General features: G+C 46.2%; 1 protein-coding gene across 1 annotated transcript in view; it reads right to left on the minus strand.

The window, feature by feature from the left end:
• LOC124712362 (cell division control protein 42 homolog) overlaps nt 1-27,910 on the minus strand; it is a 608,606-nt gene that overhangs the window by 329,090 nt on the left and 251,606 nt on the right. Inside the window, exon 2 of the mRNA XM_047242656.1 lies at nt 18,139-18,197. Within this exon, the coding sequence (XP_047098612.1) occupies nt 18,139-18,197 (59 nt within the window). The remainder of the gene's footprint in view (nt 1-18,138; nt 18,198-27,910) is intronic.

The following is a 27,910-nucleotide window of genomic DNA, read 5'->3' on the forward strand; positions in this document are numbered from 1 at the left end:
TCTGGAGAATGTGCTGGCTAGGGCAGCAGTCGAACATTTTCTGTATCCAGAAAGGCCCGTACAGGACATGCAACATGCGGTCGTGCATTATCCTGCTGAAATGTAGGGTTTCGCAGGGATCGAATGAAGGGTAGAGCCACGGGTCGTAACATATCTGAAATGTAACGTCCACTGTTCAAAGTACCGTCAATGCGAACAAGAGGTGACCGAGACGTGTAACCAATAGCACCCCATACCATCACGACGGGTGATACGCCAGTATGGCGATGACGAATACACGCTTCCAATGTGCGTTCACCGCGATGTCGCTAAACAGGGATGCACCCATCATGATGCTGTTAACAGAACCTGGATTCATCCGAAAAAATGACGTTTTGCCATTCGCGCACAGGTTCGTCGTTGAGTACACCATCGCAGGCGCTCCTGTCTGTGATGCAGCGTCAAGGGTAACCGCAGCCATCGTCTCCGAGCTGATAAGCCATGCTGCTGCAAACGACGTCGAACTGTTCGTGCAGATGGTTGTTGTCTTGCAGACGTCTGAATCTGTTGACTCAGGGATCGAGACGTGGCTGCACGATTCGTTACAGCCATGCGGATAAGATGCCTGTCATCTCGACTGCTAGTTCCATGTTACCCTCCTGAACCCACCGATTCCATATTCTGCTAACAGTCATTGGATCTCGACCAACGCGAGCAGTAATTTCGCGATACGATAAACCGCAATCGCGATAGGCTACAATTCGACCCTTTATCAAATTCGGAAATGTGATGGTACGCATTTCTCCTCCTTACACGAGGTATCACAAGAACGTTTCACCAGTCAACGGCGGTCAGCTGTTGTTTGTGTATGAGAAATGGGTTAGAACATTTCCTCATGTCAGTGCCTTATAGGTATCGCCACCGGCGCCAACCTTGTGTGAATGCTCTGAAAAGCTAATCATTTGTATATCACATCATCTTCTTCCTGTCGGTTAAATTTCGCATCTGTAGCACGTCATCTTCGCGGTGTAGCAATTTGAATGGCCAGTAGTGCAACTACATCACGTCATAGCTGCCGCAGCGTTCGCAGACTACTAAAGCAAGCCCTTTGGCTCACTTAAAACCTGGTCCTCGCCTCGTGTTTTTAGCAACTATTAACGAGGGTAGTGCACTTAACAGCGTGTTAGTGGCCACACGGCTGTGAAGCGTGACGTCAGCTAGTTCGCCAGAAGAGCTTTCCACATGGCGATCAGCTCAAACGACTTCCTTTCTGACGTCAAACACGTGCACGGACGCCGCACGAGCCATGTCTGCCATCGTGCGGAGCCGTATGCAGCTCGTCTCAAGCCATTACCGGGAAAAAGAGTTAAAAACATTCCTTAAACAACCATCTAACTTTTCTTTACGATTTTCGCTGAATCACGAAGCGAAAGTTAAATTTCAATAACATTCTTTGGGCATTACGTTGCATCATTTTTAAAATAAGACCACCATTAAAATCGACAGTACGATCGGCTTCGCAGCGATCCTCTTCAAGGTAATGAAACTGCTGGTTCCTGGAGTTGTCTATTGACACGCGACGGTCTACACACCCGAGCAAGCGACTTGGAATCATCACGTTGTAATACTTAAACCAAGTCATACTATTTTTTCTTGTAGTGGCATCCAAACCTTGCTTCATATTGGAAGATCCATCGTATGGTATTACTCCGACTTTCAGCTTCAGTCGTCCGACTTCGAGGTAAATAATACAGGATTTCTAGGTTCCTTACGAAGCAAACACGGTCTTATTCCTCTTAATTATGGTTTCACCGAATTTTTACGAATTTGGTGGGCATTTGAAGTGAAGTGTAAAGCAAAATAAGGCTTTTCACATGCTTGAGAAACAATGTTCTCGTGATCTAGGTAGTTAATATGGATCAATAAATTTGACGGTTGCTTGGGCACCAACTTTGCAGAGCGCGCGTTTTACTATCAATTAAAAACTATTACAGCAAGAAAAACATTATATTAAGGTAAAAATCTGCGTAATATTTAACAAACACCAACTGAAATCACGATATTCTGATCGTATTTTTTTTTCTGCCTACTTTTCTCTTTCTATGACGTCAAAGATCTGCCGAAATATTTTGGGATAATACAAATAACACAGCGTTACATTCAAAACTAATTTAGGTTCGGTCCTCCCCTCCCCTCCCCTCCTCTCCCCTCCCCTCCCCTCCCCACCCGCCGCCTCTACCCTTCATCTCTCTGAACACTCCAAGTGTTTCCGCCAAATCCGTATCTATTCCTAGAAAAGAGAACGCAAAAACGTTTGCAGATTGCGTTGCAGGACTAGTCTATGAAAAGCACTCTCTTAACGTTGTTATCCAAATTCTAAGATAAGTTTCAGCTTCTTATCATCTTCCTCTTTTTCTTCCAGTTGCCCTATCGTAAGTGCTGATTTAACACTACAGTTTGTTATAACCTGTATAACAAAATTAACTGACACACGTACTACCTTACAACTTACATCAACCAAGATACACCTGGAGCTGGAACTTGGTCTTCGGGCCTTAGCTGACTATTGAAGATCACCAATGAAGTGTGAGGCGTTATAATGAACAAGGACGTCTAAATGGCGTTGGAAAATACATAAAATACGTAAATCATCATATACATATGAAAGTTGCTGCCTCCTTAGGAAGTACCAGTTTACTTTCCTCGGAATATTATTTACACTACGAACTTTCTGTTTTACGAACAGTCTTTTCCAATATCAGACTATAAGCCACAGTAACAGCGACATGCAAATAGAAATAAGTATGTAAGTTGCATTCTAATATTTATCAATCTGTCGATCAAACCCGTTCTGTACTCTTTCATTTCCGCTGACCGCCGTGTGAAAGCTGCACCAACATAAATAGCTCAAGCCGTTCCGATCAGCGCCACAAATGCTAATTTTTTTTTTATATATGAACACTTGGGCATCTAGACTTCCCACTTACCTCACTTTCATTTCAGGCCAAGCGCTGCATAAGTATACCATAAATTTGGACGAAACCTGTGATGACGACTAGGCGCGGTACCTTTGTTAGTGAACTATTTCTTCTTCCTGCTCCTCCTTCACCCTTACTCTTCCCATTTTCTTTCGCCACTCCTCTTTTTTTCACCCGTCACAGAACGGCAATGCCACGGAGACGACCTACAGAGCGTGCGCCCCAGATGCCACGTTCTGGTTATACCAGTGGGCTTGGCACACTAATTTAACGTTACGGTAAAGCCGTCGGCACACGGACGTGCATCCGAACGTTGAGCGTTGAGCGTGCCGCGTTTCTGACGTCATAGTATGGAATAGCACGTTCGGGAGTCTTTCCGAACGTGCAGAGCAATATCTGGCATGTCAGATATTCTGAGCATGCGTCTGAGCGTTGACCAATGAGATGGCACAACGCCACCTACGTCACACGCAGGCCGTCTCCCTTCAGTACAGAGTTGTGACGCACCATGTTGGCATTCATTTCAAGCTTATATGTATATATGCCGTTTCTGAGCACCAGCAAATTGAGAATCACTGGAAAACCCGTTGTTAACTGTGCGATTCGTTCCAATAAAATAACGAGAAACATCATATTCGTGGCAAAAGAATTATTATAACTTGCGTATTATGAGAGTATGCTATTTGAAGGCAGCGAGACACTGAAGATCCACCCAAAACGCATTGTTCTTGGTACAATTTGTTATAATTAAATTTCAATTCGTGACATATCTACGATAAGGTTTTCTGTAACGGGTGACATACTTTGATTACTAGCTGTCTGTTGTGTTGTTGGATTAGCCTTTTGAGTAGCGTCACTGTCTTGATAGTTGGGGCGGAAGTTCACGTCTTGACACTCCCAAATTTTATTTCCTAACATTCGCGTTTTTATTCGGTTCTGATACTTTATTAGTTTAATATACGTATATACTATAATATTTGATGTTATGTAAATACAAGTTCACCTTTTTTTGAGGGGTGACATTGTTCGATTGGCTTAATCTACAGCACAGCTTGCGCTACTTGTATAAAGATATTTTTGCTTCTTTTTTCTTTTACGCTTCGTAATTCACATGTTGCAAAGATTCTGCTACTGGGTAGGAACAGTGATTAAGTAAGACTGATCTTGGGATTTTACTAAAATGTGGGAATGATGAAATAATGTTCATCTTATGCGGAGAAGTATTTCAAATTTGTACCGCACTGTTTGTAATGGAACTTTTATATGTCTCTGTCCTTATTGATTGGAAACGATACTTTCCTTTTCGTGGACAATGGAGGAAATGTCCGTTTTAATAGACTAACGTGGGAATTTTACTCACGCCCGTTGAGTAAACAGTGTGATTTACGAACTAGAAACATCCCTCAACTGCCGCTGGAGTGCGTTCTGATCGCGTATGCCACGTTGGGGCCCACGTACCGTATGCACAAGTCGCATCATTCCTGAGCGTTCAGCAGCACGTTGAACTTGACACGCTCAACGTTAAAGCCGTCGGCACACGGACCGTGCTGTCGAACGTTAACGTTGAGCGTGCCAAGTTCAACGTGCTGCTGAACGCTCATAAATGTGCATACGTTACGTGGGCCCCAACGTGGTATAGGCGAACACAACGCACTCCAGCGGCAGTTGCGGAATGTTTCTAATTTGTAAATCACACTGTTTACTAAACGGGCGCGCGTAAAATTCTCACGTTAGCTCTATTAAAACGCACATTTTCTCCATCGTCCACGAAAAGGAAAGTACCATGTCCAATCAATAAGGACAGTCTTATAAAAGTTCCATTACAAACAGTTCTCCGCATAAGGTAAACATTATCTCAACATTCCCACATTTTAGTAAAACCCCAAGGTCAGTTTTACTTGATCACTGTTCCTACCCAGTAGCAGAATCTTTGCAACATGTGAATTACGAAGCGTAAAAGAAAAACGAGCAAAATATCCTTGTACAAGTAGCGCAATCTGTCCTGTAGATTAAGCCAATCGAACAAAGTCACCCCTCAAAAAATGGTGAACTTATATTCACACAACATCGAATATTATAGCATATACATATATTAAACTAACAATAAAGTATCAGAACCTAATAAAAACACGAATGTTAGGAAATAAATTTGCAATTACTAAGACGCGAATCACCGCCCCAAGAAAGAGTGAATTACTGGCCTGTGACGCTACTCATTACGCTTTCTTTTAATTCGTTTTGTTCGATATTGTTCGTTGTATCTGCTCGGGGCGGACGTCGTAAGAGATCCGTTTAGTTCGCTGTTGATCTATCAACTCTGTTTTTTTATTACAGAGGGCAGCTAACCCTCTGTCCGAACACGCTGAGCTACTGTGCCGGCGTTACGCTAAACCAACAACAGAGTTGTGGAGAGTGACGCTAGTCATTACACTAAACCAACAACACAGTCCTTGTACTTAATCATATTGTGTTAGCCCTTGCTGACAACGTTAATCGTAGATAACTATGTTACTAACTGCAATTTAACTATAACAAATTGTACCAAGACCAATACGTTTTGGGTGGATCTTCAGTGTGTCGCTGCCTTCAAATAGCCTACTCTCATAATACGCAATTTACAATAAATCTTTTGCCACGAATATGATGTTTCTCATTATTTTATTGGAACGAATCACACAGTTAACAACGGGTTTTGCAGTGATTCTCAATTTGCCGGTGCTCAGAAACGGCATATATACATATGGGCTTGAAATGAATGCCAATATGGCGCCTTACAACTCTGTACTGAAGGGAGACGGCGTGCGTGTGACGTAGGTGGCGTTGTGCCATCTCATTGGTCAACGCTCAGACCGCACGCTCAGAATATCTGACATGCCAGATATTGCTCTGCACGTTCGGAATGACTCCCGAACGTGCTATTTCACGCTATGGCGTCAGAAACTCGGCACCCCTCAACGCTCAACGTTCGACAGCATGGTCCGTGTGCCGACGACTTAAGCGACCAGAAGTGTAGGATGACAAAACGTCTTTTTTTTTTTTTTTTTTTTTTTTGTGGTTTTCGGGCGCACAACGTCAATGGTCATTAGCGCCCTGACTACTCTAAGAATGCACCGCGAGGCACAAGTTGACAACAACAACTAAAAGGGAAAACACAATAAAAGACAGACTGACAGGCGTAAGATTAAAACAACATCAAATGTCCTTAGCGAGGTTCGTCAAATTGATAAAACAAAGAACACGAGCAGCTGCTCGTGGGTCATCCGCTAAAATGGCATCTAAACTATTAGGCAGGTTAAGATCGAGGCGCAGTGTGGTAAGATCTGGACAGGACATTAAAATATGTCTAACCGTCAGCAAGTGCCCACATGGGCAGAACGGCGCCGGCGCAGCCGTCAGCAGATGGCGATGGCTGAACCGGCAGTGTCCAATTCTTAACCTTGCTAAAACGACCTCCTCCCGCCGAGAAGGGCGTGAGGAGGACGTCCAAGCCACGGGAAGAGGTTTTAAGGCCCGAAGCTTGTTGTCGGTAAGTGCAGCCCAGTCGGCATGCCACAACGACACAACGCGCCGACAAATGACCCTGCTAAAATCGGACGAAGGGACACAACAAGAAGCTGTCCGAGGCTGGAGGACCGCAGCCTTGGCCGCGGCATCTGCAGCTTCGTTCCCAGGGATACCGACATGGCCAGGAACCCACATAAAGCTAACCGGCGTACCGACGTCCACCAGCTGCTGAAGAGAGCGTTGGATCCGGTGTACGAAAGGGTGAACCGGGTACGGATCACTGAGGCTCTGGATGGCGCTCAGGGAATCTGAGCAGATGACATAAGCAGAATGTCGGTGGCGGCAAATGTAAAGAACAGCCTGGTAGAGGGCAAAGAGCTCAGCTGTGAAGACCGAACAATGGCCATGGAGCCGGTATTGGAAACTTTGTGCCCCGACAATGAAGGAACACCCGACCCCGCCATTGGTCTTAGAGCCATCTGTATAAATGAAAGTCATGTTGTTGAACTTCGAACGAAGTTCCAAAAAACGGGAGTGGTAGACCGAACCGGGGGTGACCTCTTTTGGGAGCGAGCTGAGGTCGAGGTGAACGCGGACCTGAGCCTGGAGCCAAGGAGGCGTGCGGCTTTCGCCCACTCGAAAGGATGCTGGGAGTGAAATATTAAGGTGTTGAAGGAGGCGACGAAAGCGAACTCCAGGGGGTAGCAAGGCAGAGACATACAACCCGTATTGAAGGTCAAGAGAGTCGTCAAAAAAGGAACGATAAGATGGATGGTCGGGCATTGACAGTAGCCGACAGGCATACCGACAAAGCAGTATATCGCGCCGGTAGGTGAGTGGCAATTCGCCAGCATCAGCATGAAGACTCTCTACGGGACTGGTATAAAATGCTCCGATCGCAGGTCGTAAACCCCGATGTTGTATGGAGTTGAGGCGGCGTAAGATGGATGGCCGTGCAGAGGAGTATACGAAGCTCCCATAATCCAGCTTGGAGCGGACGATCGACCGATATAGACGAAGTAGGACGGTTCGATCCGCTCCCCACGACAGACCACTGAGAACACGGAGGACATGTAAAGAACGGGTACAACGGGCGGCCAAATATGACACATGTGGAGACCAGCTAAGTTTCCTGTCAAATGTAAGGCCTAAAAATTTGGTTGTCTCCACGATTGGGAGAGCAACGGGACCGAGTCTTAAGGACGGTGGGAGAAACTCCTTGTACCGCCAGAAGTTAATACAGACCGTCTTCTCGGCAGAAAAACGGAAGCCATTGGCGACACTCCAGGAGTAAAGACGGTCAAGAGAACGCTGAAGACAGCGCTCCAGGACACGTGTACACTGCGCGCTGCAATAGATGGTAAAATCGTCCACGAAAAGGGAGCCTGATACATCAGCTGGGAGGCAATCCATTATTGGATTGATCGCGATGGCGAAGAGAGCGACGCTCAAAACTGAGCCCTGTGGCACCCCATTCTCCTGGCGAAAGGTGTCGGACAGGACAGAACCCACACGTACCCTGAACTGTCGATCCATTAAAAAGGAACGAATAAAAAGAGGGAGGCGACCGCGAAGGCCCCATGTATGCATGGTGCGGAGGATGCCCGCCTTCCAACAGGTGTCGTAAGCCTTCTCCAAATCAAAGAACACAGCCGCGGTCGGGCGCTTCCGCAAGAAGTTATTCATAATGAAGGTCGACAAGGTAACCAAATGGTCAACAGCAGAGCGGCGCCTACGAAATCCACATTGTACATTGGTAAGTAGGCGTCGAGACTCGAGCAGCCAAACCAATCGAGAGTTAACCATTCGCTCCATCACTTTACAGACACAGCTGGTAAGCGAGATAGGTCGATAACTGGAAGGCAAGTGCTTGTCCTTCCCCGGCTTAGGAATCGGGACAACAATAGACTCGCGCCAGCATGCGGGAACATGTCCCTCAATCCAGATGCGATTGTATGTACGAAGAAGAAAACCTTTACCCGCAGGAGAAAGGTTCTTCAGCATCTGAATATGAATAGAATCTGGCCCTGGAGCAGAGGACCGTGATCGGCCAAGTGCGTTTTCGAGTTCCCGCATGGTGAATGGGGCATTATAACTTTCACAATTCGAGGAGCGGAAGGTAAGTGGCCTAGCCTCCTCTGCCTGTTTGCGGGGGAGGAAGGCAGGGTGGTAATGAGCGGAGCTCGAAACCTCTGCGAAAAAGCGGCCGAAGGCATTGGAGACAGCCTCAGGGGCCACAAGGACGTCATTCGCGACCTTCAAGCCAGAAACTGGTGAGTGGACCTTAGTGCCAGATAGCCGGCGCAGGCTACCCCAGACAACAGAAGAAGGAGTAAAACTGTTGAAGGTGCTTGTGAAAGCAGCCCAGCTGGCTTTCTTGCTTTCTTTGATAATACGACGACACTGAGCACGTAATCGTTTATAATTGATACAATTCGCCACTGTAGGGTGGCGTTTAAATGTGCGTAAAGCACGTCGACGAGCACGTAAAGCGTCTCTACATGCTGCGGTCCACCAGGGGACCGGTACGCGACGTGGAGAAGAAGGAGGGTGAGGGATGGAATATTCAGCAGCAGCGAGAATGACTTCCGTGAGGTGTGCGACCTGACGATCGCAGCTTGTAAAGGTTTGATCCTGAAAGGTCGCCCTGGAAGAGAAGAGCCCCCAGTCTGCTTTGGAGATGGTCCAACTAGATGAGCACGGAGAGGGAGTATGCTGCAGGAGATGGATAACACACGGGAAGTGGTCGCTCGAATATGTATCAGAAAGTGCATACCACTCAAACCGGCGTGCAAGTTGGGGAGTACATATAGAGAGGTCTAAATGGGAATAGGTGTGAGATGTGTCCGAAAGAAAAGTAGGGGCGCCAGTATTGAGGCAGACAAGATCGAGCTGGTTGAAGAGGTCTGCTAACAAGGAGCCCCTCGGGCAGGATGCTGGAGAGCCCCAAAGGGGATGGTGGGCATTGAAGTCTCCAGTTAACAAAAATGGTGCAGGTAGCTGAGCAATAAGTTGCATCACGTCTGCCCTGGTAACGGCAGATGACGATGGAGTGTAAACGGTACAAAAGGAAAACGTAAAAGTGGGGAGAGTAATGCGGATGGCAACTGCCTGCAGGCCGGTGTGCAACGTGATGGGATCGTAGTAAATATCATCCCGGACCAGCAACATAACCCCTCCATGAGCTGGGATACCTACCACAGGGGGTAGGTCAAAACGCACAGAGGTGTAGTGTGCCAAGGCAATTTGATCGCATGGGCGTAGCTTCGTTTCCTGGAGGGCTACGACAAGCGGACGGTGCAAGCGGAGCAGCAACTTCAAGTCCTCTCGGTTGGAGCGAATGCTGCGAATATTCCAGTGAATAAGTGCCATCGTAAGAAAAGAAAGATGAGAGAAGTGGTCACCTCGAAGGCCGCTTAGGGCCTGGCTTCGAGCGAGCACTGCCGCCGCTATCAGTAGGCGGACAGTCATCGTCCATTGGGTCTATAGGGTCATCGGCCATCTCGGGAGGATGGCCGGGAGGGGGAGCTTCCTCCGCCAGTGAACGGCCAGATGTACGGCGACCAGCGGTGCGGCCAGGCGAAACGGATGACGGCCTGGGGCGGCAGCCGCTGGGTGGCGCAAGAGAAGAAATGCGCCGTGGCGGGGAAGGAGAACTGTGCTTCCTATGCGCCTTTTTGGAAGGACGTGTAGTGGAAGTACCGGTCGAAGGCTGTGAGGTCGAGGTACGGAGGAAGTCTGCACGGGATGGTTCCTTCTTGAAGGCCCGTGCATCTGACTTCGGTGTCTTCGTTTTAGCAGAAGCTGAAGAAGGTGCTCGTGTCTGTGGGGTGATGGGAGGAAGAGGAGACGTCGACCGCGCGATCTTAGCACTGGCCGAACGGACGACCGTGGTGCTGAAGGTCAGATCGCATGTCTGGGTTGCTACCTCCCGGGTAGTCCGAGGAGAGGCGAGGACAGTACTGTATTTCCCCGCTGGGAGCAGCGTGGGCTTCCTACTAGCCAATAGCTTGCGAGCAGCCGAGGTGGACACTTTCTCTTTGACCCGAATTTCCTGGATACAGCGTTCTTCCTTATAGACAGGACAGTCGCGGGAGGATGCTGCATGGTCACCCTGACAGTTCACACAACGAGGAGACGGAGGTGGACAGTCACCCTCATGGGCATCCCTGCCACAGGTGACACATTTAGCCGCATTGGAACAAGACTGTCGAGTGTGATTGAAACGCTGACACTGGTAGCAGCGCGTAGGTGTCGGGATATAGGGGCGAACAGAAATAACCTCGTAGCCCGCCTTGATGCGCGATGGCAGCTTAACACTATCGAAGGTCAAGAAAATTGTCCGGGTCGGTACAAGGTCATTGTTGACCTTTTTCATGACCCTATGGACAGCCGTCACGCCCTGCTCAGCGAGGAATGATTGAAGCTCCTCGTCAGTCAATCCGTCGAGGGAGTCAGTATAGACCACACCACGAGACGAATTCAAAGTTCGGTGGGCCTCCACCCGGACAGGGAACGTGTACAGGAGGGTGGCCCGAAGCAGTTTTTGTGCCTGAAAGGCATTCTCAGTTTCCAGTAATAAGGTGCCGTTACGCAACCTGGTACAGGATTTGACAGATCCGGCTATGGCATCTACGCCCTTCTGAATAACGAAAGGGTTGACAGAGGAAAAATCCTTTCCGTCCTCAGTTCGAGAAACTACGAGGAACTGTGGGGCAGGCGGTAGTACTTTTGTCACTGTTGGCTGGTCACGTTTCCGTTTTTGGGTCGAAGTCGAAAGAGATGGAGTAGAATCCATTGCGGAGGAATCCCCCATGATTGCCAGCGTCTCCGATGGCGCGCTCCTTCCTTGTGGGGACCCTCTCAGAGGGCACTCCCGCCTTAGGTGAATGTTTACACCTCAGGTCACACCTCCCGAGAAACAGACGGAGGGACCAATCGGCATGGTCAGAAGGTATCAGCTCAGGCAATCACCCCTCCCCGGGCCTGGCCTTTACCAGGGGGTACGCGCGTGCCTTACATGTCTACCCAGGGCGGGGACTTACGCGTTACCCCGTCACCGGCTACGCGTGCGAACGCGTGGGTCGGCCTTCAGACACGCACAGGGAGGAAGGAAGAAGAGGAAAAAGAAGAGAGAGAGGGAGAAAGAGGACAGACTGTCTCAAACGCCGAGGCGGAGACCAGAGAAGGCAAGGAGAAGAAGGCAATGAGAAAGCAAGGGGAAGAAGGCAATAAGAAGGCAAGGAGAAGAAGGCAATGAGAAGGCAAGGAGAAAAAGGCAATGAGAAGGCAAGGGAAAGAGTAAGGAAGACAGTGAGGTGGAGAAGAGCAAAGAAAGGAACCAACAAAAGGAAGGAAGAAACGAGAAGTGAAAAAACCAAAAGGACCACGATGATAGGTCGTGGAACCGTCCGTCTCCGGACGCAGGCGCGAACTACCCCCGTGAGGGGGATGGACTCCTTTTAGTCGCCTCTTACGACAGGCAGGAATACCGCGGGCCTATTCTAACCCCCGAACCCGCAGGGGGAACAAAACGTCTTGAACAGTATTTTGACACCAAGACAGACTCGCAAATATTGCGCTTCTAATGGCAGAGGAGGAAGCCGCAAACAAGTCGTTTGAGAAGTTTTCTAATTGATGACGTCGAATCCGAATTCATTACAGTTGAGTGGAATCTTCGGAATGCATCGGGCAGATCTGTCGTGCAACATTTCCACGGTGAGCCGTTGTTTCCTTGGCGCGGCGTGGAAGCTCGGCTACCGTTAGCTGACGGGAAGGGAACCAGGCCGTTTGTTCAGCAATTAGACGCGGCGCCACAGAGCCAGGGCAGACGCCGCCGTTCCGTGGCGTTACGTCTGGGAAACGGGACACCGGAAGGGGAACCGCTGCGCTGCGGGGTAAAGCGTGTCCCACCCCTGTTTGCTATGGTCCCACGGCGAGCCGCCGCCGGGCCCGGTCCAAGCTCTCAGCTGCGTCACGCGAACCGGGGAGGGGCGTGGCGTGACGCGGCGCTGTTTGGAGTGTCGGCCTCCGGTCACAAAATGTGCTGCTTTTCTCTGGAGGCCCAGGGAGGCAGCCCAGTCGAGGGCTGCACGCCAGCCGGCGCGAGCTCCATGGCAGTAGCGACGGAAATGTGTTTTGCTCTTAACCGCCGTGATCTGTGACGGTTTTGACCAAGATCATCATCCTGACTAGTACAGCGCTTTTTGCTACATCTAAAGACACTCTATCCCTAGTTGAGGCGTGGTACAAATTGCTAATTTGAAGAGCGCGCCGCAGCGCGTAGTGTGAAGCAGTCGCCCTCCGTTTCTGGCGGTGGCGCCGCTGTAGCAATCGCAGCTTTGGTGTCTCCCTCTGGTGGGAAAGGGGAAAGGTTGCCTGTTCACGTGCATTTAAGGGGCGCTATGAGCTCGCCAGTCGGTCAGTCTCTCGTCCACAGATTGCTAGTCAGTCTGTCTCTCGTTCACATTTGTTAGGCAGTTAGTGCCTGGCGTTCGGATCAACCTTTAAAGCTGGCAAAATGAGAGTCTTTCCACTCGGCCAGTAAGAGAACTCAGCGAGTGGTCGCCCGGTCGGCGCTTAGTTTCTGCATCTGAGTCTGCGCGTTAGGCCGCCAGTCTACTCGAGTTTGCTCAGTCAGTGGTCATTGGCGGTTGGTTCGATCGGTTGGTCGGTCGCGCACTGAGACACAAGATGACTTGTCCGTCTTGAGCGTCGGCGCATGTGAGGTCGCCACGTGAGTCCAGGGGGCCGCGGCGTATAGCGAGGGGTAGTGACTTCGCGGTCGACACGAGAGCAACAGGAGGCAACCCACGACATCAGTCTGGCCGGTGCGAGCTGCGACGCCGTGAGACGGGAGATCGGTGCGCCTTCCTGCGTCCGTTGAAGCGGCTGACAGCGGACGGTTCGGGATTGCGATTTGGGGGTGTTGCGTCAGGCCTTCTCGAGAAATCGCAGTTTATTAGAAGTTAAGTGGTTCGTGATACGTTGTTTCACTTACTTGTTAAATCCTACTTGTTCTCTTGGTGAGGTCACCAGCCATTTTGCTTTGGGTTCGTCCCACCATTCTTCTCCGTTTGCCCGCCCGCGGGAAGGTAGTTGTTTATAAATTGGGTGGTCAGTTTTTCTCTTGTGGAGTAGTGGCGTGTTAGAGCAACTTGCGGTTCGGGTTGTTCGGTGATCTCTCTATCAATCTACCGTATGTTAGTAGCTGCCTCCGTCATGTTTGTCGGATTTTGTGTGTTAACGAAATTATTGCTTGGAGTGTAACGGCCTAATACCTGAAATATGTTTTGATCTTTGGAAACTTTGATATTATTGCCTATGATCTTGAGAGGTGGTATCTGTGTACTGTAGAGAATCTTAACCATTGTTTGGCCAACCTTGTAGTATTTTATATAAGATTGCATTTCGTGAGTTTTTATTTAAATGGTCATTTTAGTATCTAAAGTTGCCACCCTTTCATCGTAAAATTTTTCTTAGAAGTTAAAATCACGTTGCACCTTTGGTGGCAAGGTTAATATTTTTGTTAGTGTTTTGTACCATTTCCATACCTCCTACAGGGGGTGCGTAGTTTGTGTGCTTGTGTAAATTGTTAAAACTCTTAGTTTAAAGTTATCTGGTGTGTTGCAGATTTGCACCAGTGATGTCTTTCAGAGGCTGTTGTGAGCGGTCGTAACTACGGCCGTGTCAAAAGAGAGCGGCAACGTTCTCTGCCCGAAAGCTCATACAGTCAAAACTTGTTTCTTTCTGCTTCTGAATAAATTGTAACTTTGATATTTAGAGGGTGCTTTCTGATTATATTTTTAAATCTGTTTCTTTTAAAAAATGCTTTTAGGCACTAGCAAAGTGAATAAAATTCCCATTTATTAAAAGTAATTTGGTTATGATTTCACCAGTTACTCCCTGGCATCTACTTCCATGCTTACATAGTGTGATTAAATGTGTTTATGTTCTTGATGAATCGCTAGTAAATAAAATAAATTCCTAAGAATATTCTTTGAAAATGAATCACGGTTCACTAGTGTTGTGGCTATCGCCTTTGATGCTAAAAATGAAACGTAGAAACTAACGTCCGACATATACAAGGATTTATGATGCGACCATTATGCTTTTAGAAATTAAATGAACTACCTAACAGAGGAACATAGGTTGTTTCAAAAACAGAGTTCATCATTTCAGGTATGTCCGAGGAGTGTTTTGAAATTAAAAAAAAAGACGTGCTAAGATCTCAATAATTTTATTTTTACATGAAAGTCTATACCTTAATCTACGCACTGACGCCATTACAGTCTGATTCTTCCTTTTTTACGTTGTGTACTGAGTGTTTAAGATGCTTCCGATAATCTTGAGTCCCGCCGACTGTGAAGTCCGGCTGTTTTAAGATTTCTTAGTGTTAAAGGCCTAAAAGCGATCGATATTCATCGTGAGATCTGTGCATTTTACGGAGAAAACATTATGAGTGATGGAATGGTAAGAAAGTGGGTGAGAGCATTTAAAGATGACCGCACAAATGTGCATGATGAACAACGGAGTGAGCGGCCTTCGGTCGTTAATGAAAGTTTGGTGCAGGAAGTGGACAATAAGGTGAGAAAAAACAGACGCTTTACGATTTCCTCCTTGCGGGATGACTTTCCTAATGTTTCTCGTAGTGTTTTGTATGGCATTGTGACCGAGCACTTGAATTACCGAAAATTGTGCCCGCGTTGGGTACCGTACCGAAAATGTTGACGGATGTGCACGAAACCAAACGTTTAGACAGTGCATTGACTTTCCTTGAGCGGTACCACAACGACGGTGATGATTTCTTAAGTCTAATTGTTACGGACGATGAAACATGGGTGGCCTGCGTCACACCAGAATCAAAGCAACAGTCCATGGAAGTTGAGCAAGGCCATCGTTTTGCTGCAAGACAATGCCTGTCCACATGTGGCGAATCAGACCAAAGATCTCATGACATCTTGTCGATGGGAAACTCGAAATCATCCTCCGTACAGCCCCGATCTTGCGCCCAGTGACTACCGTCTGTTCCTGCACCTTAAGAAACACCTGGACGGTCAGCGTCTTCAAGACGATGACGAAGTCAAAACAGTGGTGATGCAGTGGTTAATAAGTCAGGCGGCAGACTTCTATGAGGAGGGTATTCAAAAACTGGTACAACGTTATGACAAGTGCCTCAATATTGACGGAAATTATATAGAAAAGTAGATTAAGGTACAGGCTTTCACGTAAAAATAAAATTATTGAGATATCTTAGCACGTCTTTTTTAAATTTCAAAACGGTACTTACTTATAAACACGCCTCTTATTACCTCTACATATAGGCAATAAAAAAGTGTTCCTTAGAAGAATGTTTCCGAGTTACGTCCTTCAAAATAGTTATACTGATTCGACCGTTTTTCTTCCGAAAAGTAGTTGTTGTTGGAGGAAAGCTTGAGACAGTTCACTTCCTGTTTGAATACAGGCCTCACATCGGTGTCTCGTAGCATGTGAACACGATCCCAAATTCCAAGAGTACTGTGTAGTTCCCCACAATATGCCGTAACTCGTGGAGGGTAACCTCCATATGACAGGGCCTGTACACGTTCCAAATGATGCAGGTCCGACTGTTGCTCTCACAGCCGCCTCCAGATATTCATTCGCAACGCTAACCGTCGTTTGCTGATAAAAGGGGTCGTGTGCACTGAATCCAGAATTTCCTGTTCTACATCTGGAGGTAAGGGAAGCAGTGGTTGGGGAGGGAGTAAGACAGGGTTGTAGCCTCTCCCCGATGTTATTCAATCTCTATATTGAGCAAGCAGTAAAGGAAACAAAAGAAAAATTTGGAGTAGGTATTAAAATCCATGGAGAAGAAATAAAAACTTTGAGGTTCGCCGATGACATTGTAATTCTGTCAGAGACAGCAAAGGACTTGGAAGAGCAGTTGAACGGAATGGATGGTGTCTTGAAGGGAGGATATAAGAGGAACATCAACAAAAGCAAAACGAGGATAATGGTATGTAGTCGAGTTAAGTTGGGTGATGCTGAGGGTATTAGATTAGGAAATGAGACACTTAAAGTAGTAAAGGAGTTTTGCTATTTGGGGAGCAAAATAACTGATGATGGACGAAGTAGAGAGGATATAAAATGTAGACTGGCAATGGCAAGGAAAGTGTTTCTGAAGAAGAGAAATTTGTTAACATCGAGTATAGATTTAAATGTCAGGAAGTTATTTCTGAAAGTATTTGTATGGAGTGTAGCCATGTATGGAAGTGAAACACGGACGGTAAAATAGTTTGGACAAGAAGAGAATAAAAGCTTTTGAAATGTGGTGCTACAGAAGAATGCTGAAGATTAGATGGGTAGATCACATAACTAATGAGGAAGTATTGAATAGGATTGGGGAGAAGAGAAGTTTGTGGCACAACTTGACCAGAAGAAGGGATCGGTTGGCAGGACATGTTCTGAGGCATCAAGGGATCACCAATTTAGTATTGGAGGGCAGCGTGGAGGGTAAAAATCATAGGGGGAGACCAAGAGAGGAATACACTAAGCAGATTCAGAAGGATGTAGGTTGAAGTAGGTACTGGGAGATGAAGAAGCTTGCACAGGATAGAGTAGCATGGAGAGCTGCATCAAACCAGTCTCAGGACTGAAGACCACAACAACAACAACAACAACAACACTACATCTGGAGGTTTAGGTATTAGTCGTCACCTCTCCAAACCAATAAATGTAGCCTTCCCGTGATCGCACAGACGGCGAGGGAGACTTCGAACGTCTTCCGATCTGGACATCTCAACTGCGGGTAGCTCTTTTGTTACAAAAGACGTGCCATTGCAACGTAAACATACATTCAGTTCACTTCAGCCGGCTCCCGAAGTGAAAACGCGTCGAACGCCAAACAGAACACTCTGTGTCCGTCGTCTCTGAACTAACTTCCAAAGACTAGTTTGCTACTGTTCCCAACGCTAGTCTATACCGTGCCAACTACTTCATCTCTGCATAACTATTGTTTAGCACCCCCATTTGAACCAGTTCATTATCTTCATCCCTTGCGTCTCCCTGTACAACTTTTACCATCCATACTTCTGTCACTCATCAAACTGACGATTCCTTGCCGCCTCCCAATGTGACTTTTCAACAGATCCCACCTTTTAGTCAAGTTGTGCCATTAATTACTGTTCTTCCCAGATCGACTCTGTATTACTTCATTAGTGACCGCCTTACCCATTGTATCTTCAGCATTCTTCTGAAGCTCAAGATTTCATGAGCATCTATTCTCTTTTTTCTGAAATGTTCATCGTCCACGTTCCAATTCCACACGAGACAACGCTCGACGGCTTCATTGTTGGACAAACATTATTAAGTCAAATGGAAGCCCCTGGAAGTATCTAGCCATGTAAAAATTCATACACACTCTTGTTTGTGAGCACAGCCGATGAGTCAGCAACTACCTGCTTGCGGCGGCTCAAAGGAACACCCACGGCACGTGCGAGGCTTCATTTCGACACTTCGGTTATCTCCGTCTGCGCGCGCGCACACACAAACTGCTTTCATGTTTCAGAGCTGACAAAAGACAGGAGTGTGACACAGAGGTTCAGGCGGTGAGACAACTGTGTTGACAAACAGTGCGTTTCAAGGTCAGCTGTTGCCGCGCTACGGCAGAGCACGCCACACACTACGGTCGTCTACTCACCTGTCCGGCAGTGTCGCACAGTTGCACGCTGTACGGCCGTCCATCCACTCGCACCAGAACTGCAACACAAAAGACGGAAGTCACTTCAGGTAAGTAACTAACAGCAAATAAAGCAGGTGTGTCCAGATAGAAACTGGACAGCAGAATTTAGTCAGAGGGGTCACGCAAGCTACACGAGATTGACAGAATACATGCGTCATTATGTAGTTAATATACAGCTTAACACTATGCCGTCCGGCGGCACCACAGTGGATTAGATAACAATAAGTTGCACACGTCCACAACTTTTTTTTTTTTAAGGACTTGTGCCCTTTCATCATGGCGGACGAAAGATACAATAGGATTATTTACGATGAATGCGCGGACGTCTTGTCTGACGTTCCGGACGACTTGGCCGATTGGGAAGAAGACATTGGATATCAAACAAATGGAAGTGAAGCAGAATCGTAGGAAGATAGTGAAATACGTCCAAGAAGAATTCGGCGAACGCTATCGGTTGCCAATTGATTCGGCTGAATCAGACGAAGGAGACAGTGCACAGTGGTCAGACTGTAATTTGCGGAGGACCAATAATAAATCTGAAGGATCCCCGGGTCCAAACATATTTCCCAAATATACACAGAGCGTCGAGGATATCGTACAATTATATATTGGGAACGATCTATTTGAATATATTAGCAACGAAACCAGCAAGTACTATAGTCAGAGTTGCAATAGAAGGAAACTGGATTTAAAAAATGCCAAATTTGTCGACGTCACGGGACCCGAACTTAGAAAATGGTTTGGGCTTGCTATCCTTATGGGAATTGCAAGAAAAGCAAGGATCAATGATTATTGGTCAGCGAATCCGTTGATAGACACGCCGATATTTCGCAAAACGATGTCCCGCGACAGATTCAGACAAATATCATTTTTACATTTTTTCCAACAGAAACAATAAACTGGATAATGCTGACCAGCTTGTCAAAGTGCAATTCGTAATTGATTATTTTTCCAAAAAGTTTAAAGAAACGTTTATTGCAGAGCATCTCAATTGATGAAGAAATGATACCGTGGCGTGGATGGTTAAATTCTTAAGTTTACAATCCGTCGAAAATTACGAAATGCGGCATACTCATTCGGATGCTGTGTGATTCGAGTACGGGATATATTTCCTCATTCAAGATGTATTCCGGCGCTGGGCAGCCTTTAGCAAAATCAGTAATGGAACTATTGACACCTTCTGATGGAAAGTGCATGGGTAATTATTGTAACAGTGTAGAACTTGCAGAGAAGTTACTTGAAAAGAAAATTCGAGTTTGTGGAACGATACGGCAAAATAGAGGATTTCCGGAAAATTAAACCGCGCAAAAGTCAATGTGTTTGGAGCTTGTCATCAACGGAAATGTGACAAGCGGCCGGCGACAAACCAAGTAATCCGACTTAGCGCTGCCGGCTCCAAGCGAATAAATTTGTACGAGACGTGCGGACGGCAAAGTGTTAATAAATCACAGGACTGATTGTCACTATTGCCTCAACAATAGTGGGACATACGGCATTGGAACAGCACAGCCGACGAGCTGCAAGTCGCCAGCGAAATCTTTGCAGGGAGTATTAAGGATGAATTATAACCTTTCTTATAATTCATCTACATGACATCTTAATCTTCGAGACTATTCTGCAATTCACACTGAAGGATCCGGCAGAGGGCACATCGAACCACCTTTAGACTTTTTTAATGTCCTCCGTCACTCCTGTCTGGTGCGAGTCCCATACCGCACAGCATTAGTCCAGCAAAGCACGCACAACTGTAGTGTAGGCAGTCTCTCTTCAAAGTGGTTCTGCCAATAAAACTCAGTCTTTGCTTCCCCTTCCCAACATCAATGTGATCGCCCCAATGTTCGTAATGGTAATCACTAGGCATTTAGTTGATTCACAGCCTTTAGATTTGTGTCATTTATAAACGAAATTTAACGGATTACTTTGAGTACTTGTTGATGTGTTCACATTTTTCATTATTTAGAGTCAGACTGCCACTTTTCGCACCGTCTACTCATTAGTTTATTTACATTAGAGAAAGAGCAAAGGGCCTAAAACAGTACCTTGGGGAACGCCAAGTATCACCTTTGTTTTACTCACTGACTTTCCGACCGTTACTAAGACCTGTGGCCCGTCTGACGGTAAATTACGAATCCACTGGCACAACTGAAACGATACTCACACGCACGCATTTTGATTGTTCACACATTTTCAGAAAGCTTTTTAATAAAGGAAACCGATTGCGGAACCTCAATTAGTCTGCAACCACTGTGGATATTTTGTGAGTAAAACCGTCTAGATAACTTAATATGTGTATTGATAACGTCGTTTCGGCTACTGCTACAGTCATACTGCTACAGTCATCAACTTTTATTGATACAGGTACTGAACGTTGTTTTAAAAGTTCCAAGTTTTAATCTAGAGATCACAGTAGCCGAAAAGACGTTATGAATCGAGATATACAGGATGACAAATGGGAATGGCTCTGAGCACTACGGGACTTAACATCTGAGGTCATCAGTCCCCTAGAACTTAGAACTACTTAAACCTAACTAACCTGAGGACATCACACATACCCATGCCTGAGGCAGGATTCGGAACTGCAACCGTAGCGGTCGCGCGGTTCCAGACTGAAGCGCCTAGAAATGCTCGGCCGCACTGGTCGGCACAGGATGACAATTACTGAAGTACAGGAAAAAAAACTTAAATTAGTCACAAATTACGGCCCGCGCACACAGTTTGTTCAACATGTGAACGTCACTACAGATATTCGGATTTAGGCTATGAGATGTTCGATGTGCCTGCCATCATCAGCGACGATGTGGCGCAGACGAATGGCGAAATTCTGCCTGACCCGCTGAAGTGTCGGAGCATCGACGCTATCGATGACCACCTGAATAACTGTTTACAGTTCAGCAATGGTTTTGGAGTCTTTAATATAGCCCCATAAAAAGGAGCCGCTTGGGTTCAGATCCGGAGAAAGTGACGGCCAATCGAGGCCCTTGCCAGTGGGTTCTGGGTACCCCATAGCCAGAATACGGTCCCTGAAGTGCTCCTCCAGGACATCAAAAACTCTCCTGCTTCGATGTGGTCAAGCTCCGTCTTCCATGAACCATATCTTGTCAAAATCAGGGTCACTTTGAATAATGGGAGTGAAATCATCTTCCAAAACCTTCACGTACCGTTCGGCAGTCAACTTGCCATCGAGGAATATCGCACCGTTTATTCCGTGACTGGACAATGCACACTACAGAGTCACCCGTTGAGGATGAAGAGACTTCTCGATCGCGAAATGCGGATTCTCAGTCCGCCAAATGTGCCAATTTTGCTAACTGACGAACCCATTCAAATGAAAGTGGGCTTCGTCGCTATGGTAAACCACGCATGCACATACTAATTCCCATGCCCCGCGGCCAATCGTGCAGATCGTATGTCGTAACGCAAACCGTTCGCAGGTTATGACGATTTTATTTCATATAGTTCATTAATTGTCACCCTATACATTAAGCGATCGATTCTTACAAAATTTCGAGGCATTCCACTCGATTTCAACAAAATATCTATGAACAGACGTAGAAAAACAGACAGGAAGAAAGAGCAAGCGTTTAAAGTCCCGTCAACAGCGCGGTCGTTAGAGACGAAGCACCAGGTCAGATTACGAAAGGCTGGGGAAGGAAATCGACTTTGGCCTCTTCAAACGTAACACCCCGGCATTTTGCTGGAAGGATTTAGGGAAGTCGCGAGAAGCCTAAAGCTGGAAGGCCGGATTCTTGAACTGTCATCCTTCCGAATGCGACACCACTGTGCTACCCACTGCACTTGCTCTCTCGGTTTAATAAACAGTATGATAATATAGTGAATCCAACACTCGCGAACGCTGCAACTTTTATTGGACTCCACGAGGATAGTGAGAAACTTAAAAATGAAAGAGGCATCAGGCTGTGAGACTTTTTATCACCGAAGCACACCCACAGGAAGTTTTCACATCGTTAAAATTGGAAAGTTTATGAGAAATAATTGGTGATGCAACATCTCTCAAAGACCTGAGTTTCGGTGATGACACTGCATTGTTTGTCTACACTGCAGATAAATTTAGCGATGAATGGATGCTCTTAGTTAAAGCAAGGCTGAAAGTAGCCTAGAAAATCAATTTTAATGAAAATAATTTACAGTGCACTCATAGAAAAATACGCATGTTAACAACGAAGTCATAAATCCAGCCGGCCGGAGTGGCCTGCGGTTCTGGGCGCTACAGTCTGGAGCCGAGCGACCGCTACGGTTGCAGGTTCGAATCCTGCCTCGGGCATGGGTGTGTGTGATGTCCTTAGGTTGGTTAGGTTTAATTAGTTCTAAGTTTTAGGCGACTGATGACCTCAGAAGTTAAGTCACATAGTGCTCAGAGCCATCATAAATCCATTGGATTAATTTTCGTAAATGAAGAAGGAGGCGCTAAACAGACACTAATTCGTCCGAAAAGGAAGGCCTAGAATCACCTTGTATTATAAAGAGTGTGGCAAAAAGTCACGGTAAGGATGATTCCCGAACGTTGTTGTTGTTGATAGAATCTGCGTGCGGCTCGAGTGTAGGAAAGATATCTGAACGGTCTGTTACAGACGGGTATGTAGTCGACATAGCAGAAAGTCGAGAGTTAGCCGAATTTGAATTTGGGATGAAAATGGCTCGCAAGGCACTTGTACTGAGTATTTTTCATCAGTCTGGGACCCTTAGCAGGTAGGACTGATTTTTTATACAAACTTCGGTGGCAGACACTGCAAGAGAGGCGTTGTGCATCAGAGACGTTTTCTTATTGAAATTCCGAGAGAATACTTTTCCAGAAAAGTTGAACATCATATTACTTTCTAACTCCTACATCTCGCGAAGTGGCCACGAGGAGAAAATTCGAGAAATTACAGCTAATACAGAGGCTTGACGACCATCATTCTGTCCCACACGACCCCTGGAGGGGAAAGGGAGGGGGCAGGGGAACAAGTTATTGATGTGTACGTAGATAATCGGTGCAAGATCTATGAGACTTAACTATAATTTGGGTTTCGCGGAGGCTAGGCTTCCACGTTCGAGAACAATCGAACAGGAAGAACGCGATATGGACGCATAACGCATATCGACGTCTGAAAGAGGCCTTTATCCAGCAGTGGACGACTCATAATAGTGGCAGAGACGCTGCATCCCTTGTATTACGCCCCTATTGATTGTAATTGGTTTTATACCTTATAAGCCAGCCTCAGTAACTTAGTAACGACCTCAAATGGCTCTTGGTTTGTCGAATTAACTGAAACGTCCGATATCGCTTCGTCAACTCATCAACTTAACTGTCACCTCCCAATATAATCTAGACCTTGGGCTACGCTACAGATCAATTTGTCACCACAACTTACATTGAAAAAACTAGTGTGTGGGAAAAACAAGTATTGTCAGTGTTCTGTTCTCTTGGGAGAGGAAGAAGAGGAGGAGGAGGAGATGGGAGAGGAAGAGGAGGAGGAGGAGATGGGAGAGGAAGAAGAGGAGGAGGAGGAGGAGAAGGAGGAGGAGATGGGAGGGGAAGAGGAGGAGGAGGAGGAGGAGGAGGAGGAGGAGGAGGAGGAGGAGATGGGAGAGGAAGAAGAGGAGGAGGAGGAGATGGGGAGGAGGGGGATGTGGGAGAGGAGGGAGAATGTGGGGAATGAGGAGGAAGTGGGGTGGGGGAGTGTCGGCAACGTCCGATTTTGCTGCTAGCTCACGCGAGCCGACCGGTAGCATATACAAAGTCAGTATCTGCACTGGGCGCACGCTGTCATTTATTGCGTAACAAGCTGAATGGAATGGGACCCCGCCTGCATTCATTGCATAACGCCAGCCAGCGGTGCAAACGCAGCCACAGATAACCGGCAGCAACGTATATCTTGTTAGCAGCTGACGCCCGAGCCGCGGCGATGCAGACAAGACATAGTCCCTGAGCCGAATGTTGATCGATAAGCTTATCTTTTTACGCCTGGTTTCGTAAGTGTTCCAGACCCTGAGAACGAGGTGCAGCGGTCCTGGCTGGGACGCAAATGGTCATGGAAAGCACGTTGAGCTCGGAGTCGCGAAAAGCCTGTCAGAATTGCATTGCAACTATCCTTGATTGCACTGAGACACGTGCCAGTACTCTGTTTTGGAATAGCACACATTTCCTGCCTTTCTTATCTCTGAAATAACCGGCGTAGCTCGTGCTTCTTGTGTGTTCCGCTGCCTGTGTATTTTTTTTGTGAATATCCGAGGAACTTTAGTTTTTTTATTAAAGGTCAGGGTTGATGTGTCTTTGAAATTTTGTCTTATGTGATAAGTAATTACTACGTTTCAGATTTCGCACTGAACAAGATAGGAGTGTACGGTTTCAGTCTATAACCAGTATACGAGTTCTCCCCTGTTTTATGTAGCGGAATTATGGGATCTGCGTGCTGCTGGCATTACTAATCACATGTTGTAGTCGATGTCAGCACAATCGTCAGCGAAATTAATGCAGAAGGTATAAAGAGTTTGAAGAATTTAGAGTTACAGTCATGCCAGAGCTTGTGCTAGTCAACAACAAAAGTAATTAACTATGCATCAGCTATTATGCATCATTCGTTCCTGAGCTGAACGAGCGGGCAAATGATGCGCCTGCAGAGGGAACGTAAAGGTATGCACTGTGTAGCACAGTGAGACACCACCGTGGTTCCAAATGACTGCGCCCTGCTTGTCGTATTTTACCCTACTTGAGTAATAGTGAGACCAGTTTTGCAGAATGCTACAGACAGTAAACAATCCCTAGTTTACCAGTGATTTTGCTGTGAAAGTACAATAAAAACCACTTTTCATAAAATAGTCGTACTTATTATACTCGACTTATTATGTATTATACTCGGCTTATTACACTCGGCGTATACTTCGTTTACCTATGTTAAGAACACAGTTCTGACAAAGGTTTTATTGCTGGCAAACAAAGAATTAACCATGAGTAAGGTGGCTCACTCAAACAAAAATAATTATCTTCAGTTTATCATGAAACCAGTACACACTTGCAAGTAATTATTCCTAGACATGTAGTCCTGACGAAGGCAAATGGTTAACTATCTGCATTTATCATCAATACAGTTATTAATACGGCGTAATATTTGACAACAGCAAGTCAACAAGTCGACTTTTATTAACGGCAAGAAGAAAACAAAAGGAAACAAAACTTTCTAGTATCAGGGCCACAGTAAGATCATCTCTGTGTACCATTATTATAAAAAGCAAAGGAACCTAGATCGAACGATATGATGCGTCGTAACTGGTTGCTTCAAATTCAGGGTGACAAGGAACTGATACATACTGCTTTTCTACTGTACAGATGCAAGTCATGAACCGCTGTGTCTTGCGCTACACATTATCGACAGCTCACTTCTCATTACTATACGAATGTTATAGGAGTCATGAAAAGTGGAAACACGTGGCTTTTTTATTTTTTTCCGTTTTTTTCCACATAGACGAAGCTTGACAGCAAGGAAAAGACACGTCATGAAACAATAGTCCTGGAGGCCAAAACTAATCCATAACTTCAATTACTGCCCTAATATTTAAACTAAGCTGCCAAGTTAGACACGTTCCACCGATGTACGCGTAGTTCAAACCAGTCGACAACGGAGTGGTGGCCACGGTGCTAACTCGAAATTGAAGCCTCCCCGTCGTAAAGGTGGCTGTTTATCCTTCCTTCTAGGGCTTTTTTTTATATCTGCCGCTACTAAATGGGGTCACGGAATCCGCGACGCGGCAATGAGCGGCTGTTTGTTTTCACGCCGACGGCGACATCCGCCTCGGACGCTGAGGTCGCTAAATCACGATTACACGGAGTCTTCGATCCAGTAGCCGTGGCTATCCACCATATTTGATGCCAGAAGAAATTTTCGCTTGCGGAAGGAACTTCGTTAGTAAGATTGAGACATCTACACTAATGAGCGACAGAAGTCAGCTGCTGCGCTGGGGAAAAGAGCGCTTACGTAGACACAGCGAAGGGAATAGTTTGGCGCGGCAGCAATTAGGATGACGTGACACACTGCCCCGGCTGCCGAGCGATATAGCGCAGTCGTTAGCACATTGGGCTCGCTTTCTGGGGGACTGCGATTCGAATCTCCATTCGACCATCCTGATTTACAGATTCCGTGGTTTCCCTAAATAGCTTAAAACAAATAAAGAGACGATTCCTTCAAAAGGACCATGTCCCTTTCTTCCCTGTTTCGAGCTTATGCTGTATCTCTAACGAACATGTCATCGACGAATCGTTAAAAAAATATTTCCTTTCTTTCTTCCTTTTGCACAGGCTGTCGAAGTGAGTTTTATACACGCTGGTCATATTTAGGCTCTCTCAACGGTATCTCGAATCTGTTAAAGCGACGTCTCGTTCTCAGAATGTCTAATCTTCTTCGGATTGAGCACTTGTCGAGAAATTCTGAAGTGCAGGGTGTTTCAAAAAGAACTTTACAACTGTAAAAATGTATATAAGTTTATTGGAAAAAGATATGGATCTGTGTTGAATGTTATTTTGTAGGGAAACCCATCAAGTTTTTGTACCTTAAACTGAAGATGATGTATGTGGCTTTCTCTGGTTATCCTACACACATCCCATTGGAAGTTAATTTCTTCCCAAGCTCGCTGTTGCATTGCAGGTGTGACTTGCTCAGTGGCGGCGTAAATTCTTGCTCTTAAGTTCAGGTAGAGAAACCGGCACGGGAGGTACGAACACGATACCGTTGATGAATCCCCATTAAAAAATCGAGTGGTGTCAGATGTGGGGAACGCGAGGGCCATGCAACTAGCGCATCACGGCCAATACATTGATCTGGAGAGCTGTCACTGAGAAAATTCCGGACGTCAGCCAGGTAATGGGGTGGTGCACCATCTTGCATGAAGTAAACATTTCGTTCTTGGTCATCCTTATCCTCATCGATCTGTAGTATCAAAAATTGTTGTGACATATCCAGGTACACTATCCCACTGATGGGTCTCTCACGTAAAAAAAGGGGCCGTACACTTTGTTCTTGCTCAATGAACAAAAAACGTTCAATTTTGGGCTATCACGAACAAGTTGCAACGTTTGATGTCGATTTTCACTGCCCCAAGTCCTACAGTTGTGTGTGTTAACCTTGCCACTTCAGTGAAAATTCGACTGGTGAGAAAAGATGGTTTTGTCCTAGAAATGTTCATACTCATGTAATCTATTTAAATAACCGCACAGAAGTACTTGTGAGCAATTTTACAGTGTCTTTTATTTCTTGTACTATCGTCAATATGGTACGGTTTCAAATGCAAACGGTTTCTCAACACAAGCCAAACAGTCGTATATGGGATTTGTAGTTCGCGAGATGCACCCCAGGCCGATTTCGTTGGCCTGTTGACAAAATGTTTACTCACTCGCTCAAAGACGTCGTCAGATGTGCTTGGACGAACTGATGATTTCCTATGTCTTACCGAGCACCCTGTTTCTATAAAACATTTATGCCACTCATAAACTGTAGGCCTCGTACTAGGATCTTGAACATACTTGATACGGCAATTACGCTTAACTGTTGTCGCCAACTTCGATTCTTCAAACCAAAAAACAAACAGCTAGCGCGCTCGAGTCCAGTGAAGGCAGCCATCTTTAACGCAACTACCGTTAGCGCTTCTTACGGCCATCATAATCATCATCATAATCATCATCATAATCATCATCATCATAATCATCATCATCATAATCATCATCATCATAATCATCATC

This window comes from Schistocerca piceifrons, chromosome 8, assembly GCF_021461385.2.
Source record: "Schistocerca piceifrons isolate TAMUIC-IGC-003096 chromosome 8, iqSchPice1.1, whole genome shotgun sequence".
In the NCBI taxonomy this organism is placed as follows: Eukaryota; Metazoa; Arthropoda; class Insecta; order Orthoptera; family Acrididae; genus Schistocerca; species Schistocerca piceifrons.